At 40.1% G+C, this 13,223-nt stretch overlaps 1 protein-coding gene across 11 annotated transcripts in view; it reads right to left on the bottom strand.

Annotated features, from left to right (window-relative positions):
• Positions 1 to 13,223, bottom strand: part of ENTPD5 (ectonucleoside triphosphate diphosphohydrolase 5 (inactive)) — a 28,168-nt gene that overhangs the window by 8,388 nt on the left and 6,557 nt on the right. For all 11 annotated transcript variants that reach the window (XR_008437669.1, XM_053981097.1, XM_053981094.1 and 8 more), the window contains 11 exons: positions 12,864 to 12,943; positions 11,459 to 11,602; positions 11,035 to 11,110; positions 9,401 to 9,436; positions 8,471 to 8,559; positions 5,831 to 5,910; positions 4,562 to 4,623; positions 3,042 to 3,143; positions 2,057 to 2,197; positions 1,655 to 1,711; positions 59 to 174 (listed from right to left, as the gene is read on the bottom strand). Coding sequence is in view for 10 of the 11 variants with exons in the window: in XM_053981097.1 (XP_053837072.1) it covers positions 59 to 174; positions 1,655 to 1,711; positions 2,057 to 2,197; positions 3,042 to 3,143; positions 4,562 to 4,623; positions 5,831 to 5,910; positions 8,471 to 8,559; positions 9,401 to 9,436; positions 11,035 to 11,110; positions 11,459 to 11,602; positions 12,864 to 12,943 (983 nt within the window). In the remaining variant the exon portion in view is untranslated. The remainder of the gene's footprint in view (positions 1 to 58; positions 175 to 1,654; positions 1,712 to 2,056; positions 2,198 to 3,041; positions 3,144 to 4,561; positions 4,624 to 5,830; positions 5,911 to 8,470; positions 8,560 to 9,400; positions 9,437 to 11,034; positions 11,111 to 11,458; positions 11,603 to 12,863; positions 12,944 to 13,223) is intronic.

The raw sequence follows: 13,223 nt of genomic DNA, 5'->3' as shown, positions 1-13,223 counted from the left end.
AGTCAGAAAAATGTACTAATGCATGTTAATTGATAGGGGTTTAACTGTTTTTTCTCACCTTTAAGATTGTGTTGTCCCTAAATCCAAAACCTTCCTTTAATAAAGCAGTGATGTAAGTGAGATCCATGCAGAGGAAAGGACTGGCTGACTTGTACCTCTCCATGTTATCACAGACTGGAGAAGGAAAAAAGAAAAAAAAAGGGATCTCAGCAAAATAAGAGCTTTTATCCACACTGTACATTTGAACTGAACTCAAGCCAAAGCTTACTAAAACAAGCCACCCTCTTCTATTATGGTTATGTATGACACACGGTACACGCTACAGAGCTGTTCTATAATGTTGGAGAACAAACCATATAGCACATCCAGTTTCTCTTAACTACATCTTGTACTGCAGCAACATAATCCACACAGCTCTTTTGAAGAGCCTCTGCTCAACTGATAACTAGCAGCGTGTTAGATTATTTATTTTTTCAAGAACACAGCATCACTTGTTTTCATCATCTCTCCTCCACGGATGGATCCAGTAATGGATTCCACCTTCTAGGATGGCAGTTTATTTTATTTTTCCCAGCCACACTTGTCCAAGGAAATGGGAGAGGCTATTGCCCAACCAACCACTCCCTCACTGCAGCTAAGTCAAGATTCCATAGTCAGGGTGACAGTGACTGAGAAATGTATTTACACTAAGCATTATTTTCTAGATCTACTGCTACTGTTCTACTGCCAGCAAGAGCAAAGTTCACTTCCTTCTAAGAAAAGATGAGCAGCATCCTTCTACTATTGAAATGAGATAGAGAAGAATTAGTTCAGGATCACAGAATTGATCTCCTGATGGTCTAAAGCTAAGTAAATGGTTTGATAATGTTAGGTAACATCTTAGCCATGTCTTTGGAAATAAGCTCTCTCACTATCCAGGGAAAAAATAACAACCAACCCACACTCAAACTTTAGAGCCTAATCCCCCTTATTCAAAATCATCCAAGTTTCCAGGGAGATTAAGTTTAACTGAAAACCATTAAAATTTAGGCCTTATTTTAGGAAAAAAGTCAGTCCTGAACTACATAATTAAGCATCTTCTGCTGAAAAATATGGTCTTCTAATTTTCTTGAGAATGATCACAGTACAGAGGTAACTTGCTTTTAGCCATCAGCAGCCAGGCAAGATGGGAGCTCTTTGTCCACAGGAGGTACAAAACTAGAAAAAGCATTCAGGAAAAAAGACAGGGGGAGGTATATGAATGTGGAAGAGACTGTCAGACTTAAAAACCCTTTACTCTCTCCCTCCATTTTGCTAGAGATTAAATAGGATTTAAGGTGACAGACTTACAGAATTCAGTGCTCTCTTAAACTCAGAGAGTTGCAGTTTGACAGAAGGAGCTCTTGATGCAGCAAATTCACTTTCTTTTGTAGTGACTCTATGAACTATCACCTTCTCCTGAAGAGAGCTGTAAAGCCACCAACCCCTCACTGCTCTATCAGTATTGTCTTCTGCATTAGTTAGAGTCTTTGACTAATAAAAGTAACATGACAGGTGTAAGTGAAATAAAGGTTAAATAAATTTGCTTTTCTTCCAAGTCACATTATGTACTGCCTACACATTCATATTTTTGTTATTTCTTGTCCAAACCAGTTTCCCAGCTCATGACAATTACCTTCTTTGGCTTTTCTCTCAAAATTTCTTACTTCCAAAACACCTCCGTGTTCATAATCTGAAAAAGATGTGAGAAAACATCATCATAGACCTGACAGCATTTGAATTCTTTATCTAAGTTGACCCTAGAGTGCAACTCAGGGATGCTGCACTAGGAGTGAGACCTGCTTGGAACAGAAGACAGAGCTGCAGGTGTAACTGGAGCCCTGAGCACATTCCATGTGCTGAATGTTGAACACCAAACTGCAGTGACAGATAAATGTCATTCCCTCGAGGCATTTTGTGTATCTCCTCTTTCTCAATAACATTCCTTTCCTCTGCTCTGTATGGCTCCAGCCTCCAGGGTTCCTCTGTCTACCTTCTGGATGACATGCTCACATGTAGCAGATGATCCCAAATTTACCGATTAGGTTGGTGTCAGCTGCTCGATCATAGTAATAGGAGAAAGCATAGAAGGAACTTCCACGAATCTCATCTGGTTGGTGAAGTTTCCCTTTGACAACCTTGAGTACTTCCAAGTAGCAAGGCTTGAATCCTGTTTCTCCTGTCAGGAAAAACACAGATGGGGTGAGCCAAAGAGCATATGCAAGAGATGGAAGAAATAATGGCAACAGGATGAAAAATTAAAGAAGCGGAGATGAAAGCATCAGAACAAGAGTTTAGATATCCCTTCTGTAACCCAACATGGCATTTACACATAGGCAAGAACTCTAAAAGCCACTCATCAAGTAGAGCTGGTTAGAGCAGATCATTGCTGTGTCTGAAAGAAGCACCGCACAAACTACTTCCATCTCAGGCAAAACTCCCATTGACATGTTCTGTGGCCAGCAGAATCTTCTACATTTGCTGTCACTTGTTAGATAAAACCTTGCTTTCTCTCCCCATCACATTGCAATTTTACCAACCTACTCCACACACACTAAATCTGCAATTCAGCTCTCATGTCCCCAATCTGTTCAAGTCTGTGAGGGCAGCAGACTCACCCTCTCTACGCAGCATTAGACTTATTATTATTAGAGACTTAAGAAACAGTTCCACAAGTGAGATTAACTGGTAAACCAAAATGTCTGTACCCTAACACAAATAGAATTTTTGCACTTTGCTCAAAGCCTCAGAAAAACCTCTCTTATTTGCACAAGTAATTCTAAACATTTCCTATAAAGGTATGATTTGTAATAAGAGATCACAGTCAGAGGACAGAGGTACAGGTCAGCTACTCTTATAGCTTCAGATTTTAATCTGGATTTCTCAGAAGTCAACCTTCGCAACTGGACAGATATCCTTCATATCCAAATCATCATCAGTTAACTGAGGAAATATTTGACAAGGAAAAACTCAGATTCTGGAAATAAGACTCACTGTAAAATAAACAAGTCTCCTTAATTTACCTTCTTTGTTGCCACCATACTGATATTTCACTCCCCCGAAGTGCCACTCTGCCTCCAACTGCTTAGGCAAACAAGAACTGCGGAACATTTGTCCATCCACAACTGGGAAGAGAACAAAAAGGAGAGTCAGAAAGCACAGAATTTAATATAGCTGTAAATCAATATGCAGAACCAGAAAAGGCTGAAAGATCTTCATTAAAGTCTTTAAGCAAAAGTACAAAAACCTGAATTGATGGATTGTGGCACTAACTGATTACAAATTAAGGACCAATCTCAAGTCTGGAAAAGTTGTGTCTGTTTTGTCCTGCAAACAGCAGAGCAGCCAGGCTTGTCATTTCTCAATGAGATAAATGGTACAATAATGACTGGATAATGGCTATTCACCACAAAAGACAAAAAATGAGAGGTGATGAATACACAGATGCACAAACTCTTATGACAGCAGATAACCAAGACAAACAAAGCAACTGAGCAACGAAGACAAAACCTCCTAAGACAGAGATCAATGGCCACTACAGGATCCACTGAATGTACCTGTGAGGGGTTCAACCAGAAATACTATAACTGATAAGAAGAAAAACATGATTATTGCTGCACACAAATGTGCATTCTACATTTTCCAGGTCTCACAGAAAAAGCAAACTTCTAACAGTATGTTTGAAACAGCAAAATTTGCTACGGGATGCTTAGGGAAAGGTTCAAAGGCTGGGAGAAGGGGGAGTTAAGGGATCAGGGAAGTGCAGGTATGGCAAGCCAGAGGGGACTATAAAAGAAGACAGTCACAAGTAAGCAGGCAGCTGGTCCATGTGCTTTTCTGTCTGAGCCTTGTGACCAATCACTGCAGTCTGTCCTATCTTCTTCTTAATCCCTACTCCCAACTATTTTTGATTTGAGTACATTCCAGTAATTATCACAAGTCTATCTAGCTGTCAAGTAAGAATCCAGATGGTGGAAAAACCCCAGGTCCTGGCCAGAGACTAGACAAAAGGCCCAAGCTCTGGGTGAGGGACTGGAAAGACTCAGGAATGTGAATATGCATTCAGGTTACTGATTGAGAGCACGTGATGTGCTTGTGGGCTTCCATCTAGACTAGGGCAGTGCACACAACAGGCCTGGGGAACACCACAGGCCAGGCAGATACCAGAGGGGCCTACAAAGTGGGTTTGGCCTAAGCAGCAACCCTAAGGAAAAGGATCTGTTCATGCTGCTTATGCTTCTGTGGATGCTTGTAAAGCTGTGTGTTTGTGGCTGACCATGGTGCTTGTATGCTCCCACATGTGCATTTCTGGAATTTGCACTTGAATGTCACTGCTGGCTGATCTCAAAAATAGGAAAAAGCAGCTGTCTCACAAGACAACCCCTTAACAAGTGGTAGCTGTTTTCAGACAAATATATACCATCAGCAACATAGAAAAGCACAACATACAGAAGTGAAGACACACAGGAAATGGGCTGCTGACACAAGGCTAAGTCTTAAGCATCTCTTAATAAATCTTAAATGTTTTAGTATATGAACATACCTTCCATATTCAAAGCTCCAAGTGTTGCCAGTCTTGCAGCTTTTAGTCCAAAACCCAAATAACTGTGAACAACAAAAAACAGACGTTATAGTCTTGATTCCTGCATATCTGGTATGCTTTACCCATAGCCCTCTTCCTAAGTCCTGGAACACCCAAACCAAATTTCCTTCCTCTGATTCCCACAAGGCTCCCTCTCTAAAACAGAATTCCCTTTGCTGAAACAACTCTTGAGGGCCAAAAGAGTGACACAAACCCAAGAAATACAAAGAGTTGTAAAATGGGTGAATCTAAAACTGCAGGAAGTGGTTAGAGCTGATGTGGCATTTATACAAGATAATCATGAAAAGCAAAAAATCACCACTTAAAAAGGAGGGAGAAAGAAGGGTATGTGCTGAGTACATGGGGAATAGGGCAGCCACTCTTATGTAACACACACAAAACTATGTGCTCTTAGGGCAGAGTGCACAACTTCCCACAAAATAGGAACCATGACTTTGTGTGAAATTCACCTGGTTTGACTCCACAGGTAACTGCTACATTCATTATAAGCTAGAATATGAACAATCCTTATGAGAATGTCATCATACATTGCAGTAACACAGCTAGATTAAAATCCTGTTGACCCTGTCATTCCCACCTCTGTGTTTGGCCACTTACCACTTTTGTCATGTAATTTTAAACATTTCCAGAATATTCGGAGATAAACTAACCTCCAGCTCTCTCTCAATTTTTAGGAGATGATTTTTCAATCCCAATTACTTTAGGTGATCTAATGGACTGTATTGATGACTACAGCAATCAGTTACATCAGCAAATGGAGAGGATGACTATTAGACCAGCTCTGCTGTCAAGTAAGCAGATTCTATAACTGGCTGAGATGGTAATGTTCACTCCAATAAGTCTCAGAAAGTCCTCTTTCCAAATCTCTGATGGTTTTTAGTTCTGACTACTGGCACAATATCTACCCTTCTGCTTGTTTCAGAATATTTGGCTTGAATCCAGTAATAAGCATTCTTCTCCTTAAATATGGGTTCACAATGCTGTCTCTTCATTTGACAGACTGCCTAATATTCCCTTTCAGTGACATTAACCATAATCCTGGAACGTTTCCAGCCAACAAATGTCATGTTCCACTTCTACTGTTCCATGCAGATAAGTAGTAAAAAAGTCATGGTCTCTGCTGCTGGTACCAGGATGATGTGTCTGTTAGCTCAGGGGCTGCAAAAAGACTTATTTCCCCAGTGGAAATAGCAGTCTTTTGCTCCTCACCTGTGGGTATAGAGCTTGTACGTGCTATTAAACATTTCAAATGAGGTAAGAAAATCCTCAGGGGTTTCCTTCAGAGTTTCCTACAAGTTAAGTAAAAGAAAAAAAATGTTTTAGTGTATATTATGCAATAAAGAATGACCAAGTTTAATGTAATATCACAGATATACCCATACAGTTTACTGCACATTCATCTGATCAGCTTTGAAAAAAAACTACAGGTTTCCAATGCTGCCACTGCTGCAATATCTGCAGCTTTTAACACTGATTTTATTTATATGCATCTTTGTGTTACTTCAGTGTATAACAGGAAAGCACAACAGATCAGGATGAAAACACTTTCTAATTCAGGTAACCTGAATTTTTCTAGAGTACTTAACATGCTAATCTGTACGTAAAGAGTGCCCACTGAAATCAGCTACACTGAACTACCTTATAGTTCACTGCACTACAAATGCTATGAACTTTTTCAAGTCACTCTAGGCACCTAAACTGAGATACTCAGAAAAACTAAAAATACAAGACATAGGCCCCATTTTCACCATGTCAAATGTCTCCTGGTACTCAAGGAAACACTGTTACCACTCACTCCCAGTCTTAGGGCTGCTTCACCTAAATTAGCCTCTTCCTCCAGGTTCTTCCTCTCAGTCTTCTCTCTGTGCACACCTCCATCCCACTGGTACCCTGGCCATAGCTTCCTGACAGACTAACTCACACTCTTGTAAGGCTGAATCACTTCAGCAATCATTTACTGTTTCTTTGTGTCCACTCCCTGAGCTCTCAGTCTCAGTTTGTGTCTCTCCTCTCATGGCCTCATCCTCCCAACCCCCCTTCTTGGCTCCGTGCACTTTCATTCACTTCATCATCATCCACCGTTATTCTGGGCCAAGCAGCAGAATCTCCGAGAGAATTGAAGCTGCATAGTCCTGCAGTTACCATGCAAGTAAGGAGATCCAGATCTGGGTTATTTTTTCTAGAGTCCTAGACAGAAGCCTACTCAAAGCTGAAAGGAATTTGACAGTATTTAGCTTGAGCTTCTCCTGAGCAAATACAAATCAAAATTTGTTTTGGGTCTCAAGTTGATTATCACTGAAATGGCAGTCACATCCTTGGCCTCATACACACAGACTGCCATATTTTGAGTTCTGTTTCTAAACCTTAAATCACAAAAACTATTTAAAGGAGAGATCCTCAAAAAATAATTTTGGAGAAAACAATTGTCTTTTTTTATGCCCTACTTTCACAAAAATGAGGCAGACATGAGACAGACAATTTCATAATTACTATGATTGGTTTTCAGTTGCTTTTAGCTTCGGCAATAATGCCATGAAATTAAAATCAGCTCCATGCAGTTGTCATTATATGTTCTCTACTTGCTTGTAATTCATATTTAATTAACGAATCTCTTACTATTACAGTATTCTGTTCAAAACTAATACAAGAGCAAGCATGTGACTGCCTCGCATTACAGGAAGGAAACATCTCCACTGCAAATCAAAGGGAAATATCCCCACTAATTCTGTCAGGTGGGAAAAACTCCCAAAAACATACTGAGCTTATTTATTTGAACTTGACAACACAGGTGAGAAGCAGACATAGTGTACAAGCAGGCAGCCTGAACCTTGACTCCACACTGCCCTACAAATTCACACCATTAGTCCTGGTCAGCAGCAAACACTCCAGGCCTTTTCCTACAAAGCTTGAAGGGGACATTTGAATCCTGAACTGCAGTTCAGCCTATTTCACAGTTCTATTTATTCTCCAAAACCCTGACATGCAACACCCTTTCCTGTTGGTCCAGTGCCCACTTTAGCAGGTGTTATCAACACAAAACAGAAGACAAGCCCAGAGTATACTCGAGGCTTTGCTGAACAGGATAAGGTTACATGACATGTTTCAACATAACACACAATTGCAGAATTAAAATATCCTGATGTGAAAGCCATGTGTTTTGTGGTCACCAAACATCCTTTGAGAATCTCAAGTTCTATTAAAAAAAATGTTAAACAAATTACTCCTTCAGAAAGAGTGACATAAACACATCACAATATGAAGGTACAGAATGTGATTTTCTCATGCAAACTGCAGACTTGGGTCCCAGTTCAAACTGCTTCTAAACAGTTATAGAACTACTAAGAAATCCAGCACAGGTGTCTGAGGGACAGAGAGCATAGTGCTCAAAAGGAATGAGAAGAAATTGATAAGAAAATGGAGAACTGACTGTGCTATTAAAGAAATTTACCCTATACAACACTCTTCCCCTCCAAAACTTAGTGAATCCCCTACATTTCTTCTAATATTCAAGAATACTACCTAGAAATGTTCTACATTTGTTGAATACATAGCAATATCAACATTAATGGGGCTTTCCCAGCCTGGGTATAGAAAACAAAAGCTGTTTCTTTCTGGTTTTACTCATTTGCTTTCTTTTTATTGCCTCATTATTCAGGCTCTTTTTTTTTTTTTGCAAGCACCTATCAGCCAACTGCTGATCTCAAAGGGAACAGAAATACAGATGTTCTGTAAACCACAGATGTTCTGCTTGTGCCACTGCTGACAAAGTGGTATCAGAGAGTGCAGCAGTGCTCAGGTCTCTCCACCAGCCTTGCAGTCCCAGCCCACACACTTTTAACCACTCCTCACCTCAAACCGTGGCAGGAATGTGATTTGGGTTGAGGCTCCTCCCAAGTCCAGAATCCCAACAGTTTGCTGGTTCTGGCCAGACAGCTGCCCTGCAAACAACACTGTGCTCAGAACAGCCCCAAGTGCACAAATGCTGAAACGCAGACACTGCGTGGATGTTCAGGCAGCCCCCAGGGGATCACAGTATCACAGCAATACAAGCAGGGCTGAGCTGCCCTTCAAAGAAAAAACCTCAGAGAGAACAGGCAGGCAAACAGAAGGTATTATGGAATGATTCATAGACTTTCTACCTTGATTCCAAACTCTCCTCCAAAGAGGCAAAAGCAGATAAATCTCCAGGTATCAAGCAAAAGCTGAAAGTAAGAGACAAAGTATCTCCTGCAGAAGACTGTCAGGGAGAGTACACAAATTTTGTAACCACTATAGCTGGGCAAAAGCAGGTAAAGGAAGGGCAGTAAGAGCCAAACCAGCTATTGTAATTCCTCTTCACCCAGAGCAGCTTTTTTGCTTGCTCATCTATCTACTAGAGTATTGATTATCTTTTCACTAGATTGCCCTCCCAGAAGCCCTTAGAGCCAGTAGTGCTAAGGCACCATGCCCTGCATGACCACTGTAGCTGCACAGCTCACACTGGGATGAAGAACACTGCAAGGCCTTGTTTCCCACACATTAGCAGTACCACTCCCCAAAGCACATTAGGGAAAGCAGCCTGCCAGTGCCTCCAAGATCTGAGTAAATTCTGGCACCTTCAGGGTTAAGATGACTCCTTCTTACTACAGACTCTGGAACACAGTCTGCCCAAGGCAATCCACTGCTTAAGCACTGGTGAGAGAGCAGGGAGGAAAAGCATGGCCAAGGCAGAGGAACTTAAGGTGATCACCTCCACAGAAGATACTCAAGTTCATAGAGTAGTTATACAGAATTAACTACCTGTCAAAAAGTTCACAGTGATCCAGGCTAAAATTCCTGCAATGAGTGAAAGAAAAAAAAAAAAAAAAAACAGTCACCATTAAATACTCCCACAATCTCCTGCCCACTGTTACCAGCCCTCCACAGGTTATTTATTTACCTGGAAATCGTTACTAACTTAACCCAACCACCCCAGACTTCAGAGATTAATTCAAACTCATAATTAAATTATATGATGCATTCATACAAGTCTCATGAGCTAGAATAGGTAGGACTTTGTAATATCCATGCAACTGCAGCATACATAAATCATATCTATTATCCAAACAACATACAAAGAAGTAATGAGCTGACACAATGCACAAGTTTCCTTGGGCCTGTTTTTGCAGTCCAGCATTTCAATTCCTAATCTGAAAACTGCATTCACACCCCTCTGTGTTTTAATCTTAAGGTTTCTATAATTACACTACAGACAGAGCAGCAACCAGTAAAACACAAACAGCTCCTCTGACTCCAGTGGCTTGCTTGACACTTACATGATTCTCACCCAAACACAAGCAAACATGTGACAGTAGAAGAGGTAGGGATTTTAAACAAACTTGGCAGGCTACCCCATGCTCTATTATGCCTCATTGGTCCTGCCCCTGTTAATAAAACAGTTTTCCCTACTGTACAATTCAACTCCATTACTCCATAGTGACAAACTATGCACTTATCAAATACTTGAAGACTTTATGATACTTCTCCTTTTCTCTCAGCCCGTGTGGACAGATTTTGTTCTTTAATCTTCCTCCATTTATTAGTTGTTTAAGCACTGTGATAATTCTTGCTTTCCTTCAACACCTTCCAAAGTGGCAATTTATCTGCCATAAGGAAGTGCTCTGAATTGAACATAACGTGATAGGATGGCTCTTTTCATCAGGCATCCATACAGATGATTATTGCTTGCCCGTTCTCCAAGGCACTACATCTGGATATGTAGACATAATGTTACTGTGCTTTTTTCTGCACTGCAAAATCATTGCTCACTCCAAACCTACAACATATTTCACCTTTTCTTATATTTTACAGTACTTGCTTGCTACTTTACTAGCAGTATTTTTCCCAACGGAATATTTTTAACTTACTATTTTATTATTTAGTTATGTATTTTTAATACCTGCCAATTATCCTTCATTCTCCACTAGTATTCACAATCCACCCAATTTTAGATTGAAAATTGCTGAGCTGATCATAATAGATTATTTTTAATGCTGATATTGCAGAATTTACAAGGCACTTTCCATAAGCTTCCCAGCTTGCTATATATTGTCATGTAGCCTTTCAGAGGTGGACACCACCTCTTTTGCACCAGTTCCCAGGAGCAGGCTTCAGCTGGTCAGCCTGCATCAGGCAATGCTTATTGTTGAAACAAAGTTTTGCTCTGAAACTTGTGAAATCTCTTTTTGTATCTGCATTTGTAGCCTAACATGTGACCCAGTAATGAACACCACCTCAGAAAGGCAGGATTGCACTGTTTCAAACAGGGACAAAAAACTTTTATTTTTTTTTCTGCTTAGTTTAGGGACCATTTCTCTTTCCCTCTCATGTTCCTAAGATATGCCACTTTTTCCCATTTCTCTTTGCTTTTACTTTTTACCCCTCCTAAAACATACCTTCATGAGATCCGTCCATGATGCCAACACTGTCCTCTGGAACAAGGAATGGTGATTCTTCAAAGACTTCTTTCACCTGAGCAAAGAAATAGTGATTAGATTTCCTGGTCTTCAGAGTCTTGTTCTGCTCTGAGGGTCACAAAATTTTGTTTTACACAGCAGTAGAAACTAAGACAAGTGTGTGAAGTAGGGGCTAGGAAAGAAAGAAAAGAAGTATTGTAGGTCTCTCTCCATGCCTTCCACCACAGCAAGACACAGGATTTCAGGACCAGACAAGATACTCTGTGAGTTTCATGCTGTTGTGGGATTACAGTCTCTTTTCATAGATGAAATTCTCTTATGCTAAACAGAATAGAGAACTGAATGAAAAAAAAGATGAAACAGGGAGAACAATACCAGTGCAGTCAAAACTACTTAGTACTACCTCTGAAAGCAGAGCCTGAGCTTTCTCCTCTGACAGCAAGCGAAGTCCAGCCGTGGCTTTTAACACTACTGGGGTCTTTTTCCAGAGATGAGGTGGCACAGCATCTACGGCCATGTCCAGCAATGTTTTGACAGTTTCAGCACCCTAAAAGGAAAAATATGTTTTTCATATGGCTTCCTCCTAAAGGCCTGTCAGAGAATAGGTCTCTCAGTTTCCCCTCAAAACTTGTGAGAACAGTATTCACTAGTAGAAGATACCCACACCCAAGGTAAGTACAAAAACCATGCCAGACATCTCATGAGAACATTAAATGGAATGTCTGCATTGGATGGAAGGTGTATTCATAAATATATTTTAGGGAAGACAAATATCATTGTTTGTGGAAGGTATTTTTTGAAACGATGGAGGGAGGTGAGGGAACTGATTACCTGACAAACTTAAACATCTTTGCAGTATGATGAAACTAAATGGTGCAATTACTGACTGAGGCTACCAAAGCAAGCGGAAATATCTGTAGATTTCACTAAATGCAACATAAGAATTCCAAGTGTGTCCATTGCAAATATTGTAATTAAAATGCCAGCTGTGCAATGGTTACCACACAAGGTACAGACATTACTAATGGCTCTCAATTATTTCCACTGCTCTAACAATCACAGTTTGGCATTAGCAATAAACATTCTCCTGTGAAATGCCTAAAAATTTCTTTTGGGCCGAGTTCTCCTCTCCTACCCAACAAACAAGTTTTACTGGAATCATAGGTGATCTTATAAAAGTTTTTTAAAAATCCCAGATCCATTCACTCTTCCATAAAGTGTCACATTCAAATTTCTGTAGCATGGAATCCAACTGAGCAAAATGAGAAACCTGAAATCCCCATAATGCTAGGTCACAACTTTAAGGCTGCTAACACACACAAAACAGTGTATCCATCTATAATTTCTCTGGCACCTCCTTTAGTTTGTGAAAGAGCTTCTTGTCAGTGCAGGGGGTCTGGAAAATGGCGGCTTACTTCAGAACTGAGAAAATTATTCGTAAATGAGACAGAGTATGCATTTACTCATACTTGGGGTAGCTGTAGCAGAAATAAACACTGAATATGGATGCTGCTAGAGACAAAAATCACTTTTTGAAATTCTCAAAGGCATATAGTCTAGTTATATAAACATTTAAGCAATTAATTAAGCCACTGTTCCACTGATGAAATATGTCAAACACCAGCTCCTATTTCACTGTGCTGAACTTAACTCACAAAAGTAGATGAACAGGTTTAGAGAGACAGCAGCAGAACTTTTACATTTCTTTTTGACTTTTTGCAATTGCAATCAGTAACACTTGAACTTGGTAGAATCTAATGATATAACAGAAGCATGACCAACTCCCAGGGAATGAAGGCCAGTCTTACCTTTTCAGGCTGATCAGCATATGCAGACAGACCTGGCTTCACAGACTCAAAGATTTCCCCTTCCACCTCTGGAAGGTTTTCTGCACAAACAAAACATTATATGATACAGTCAACAATTCAAATTTTATTCTTTAATTTCCAAAAGGTTGCCCTCAACTCCTGTGAAGTGACTATCCTTGATTCTCCTTGCAAACAAGATTATTCCCCTCCTGAAACAAGCCTTGCTCCTTCACTTCAGGAACATATTTAGCAGAAACTTGCCCTTGTACCCTCCAAGTTCACAAACAATTTATTAATAACAAGTTGTTATAATGAAAAGTATGCTCATTTAGCATTTGTAAACTACACTAAGTTACAACA

This window comes from Vidua macroura, chromosome 6 (assembly GCF_024509145.1).
Source record: "Vidua macroura isolate BioBank_ID:100142 chromosome 6, ASM2450914v1, whole genome shotgun sequence".
Taxonomy (NCBI): Eukaryota; Metazoa; Chordata; class Aves; order Passeriformes; family Viduidae; genus Vidua; species Vidua macroura.
Note: the sequence above shows the minus strand (reverse complement) of the source record. Positions and strands in the feature narration are given on the sequence as shown.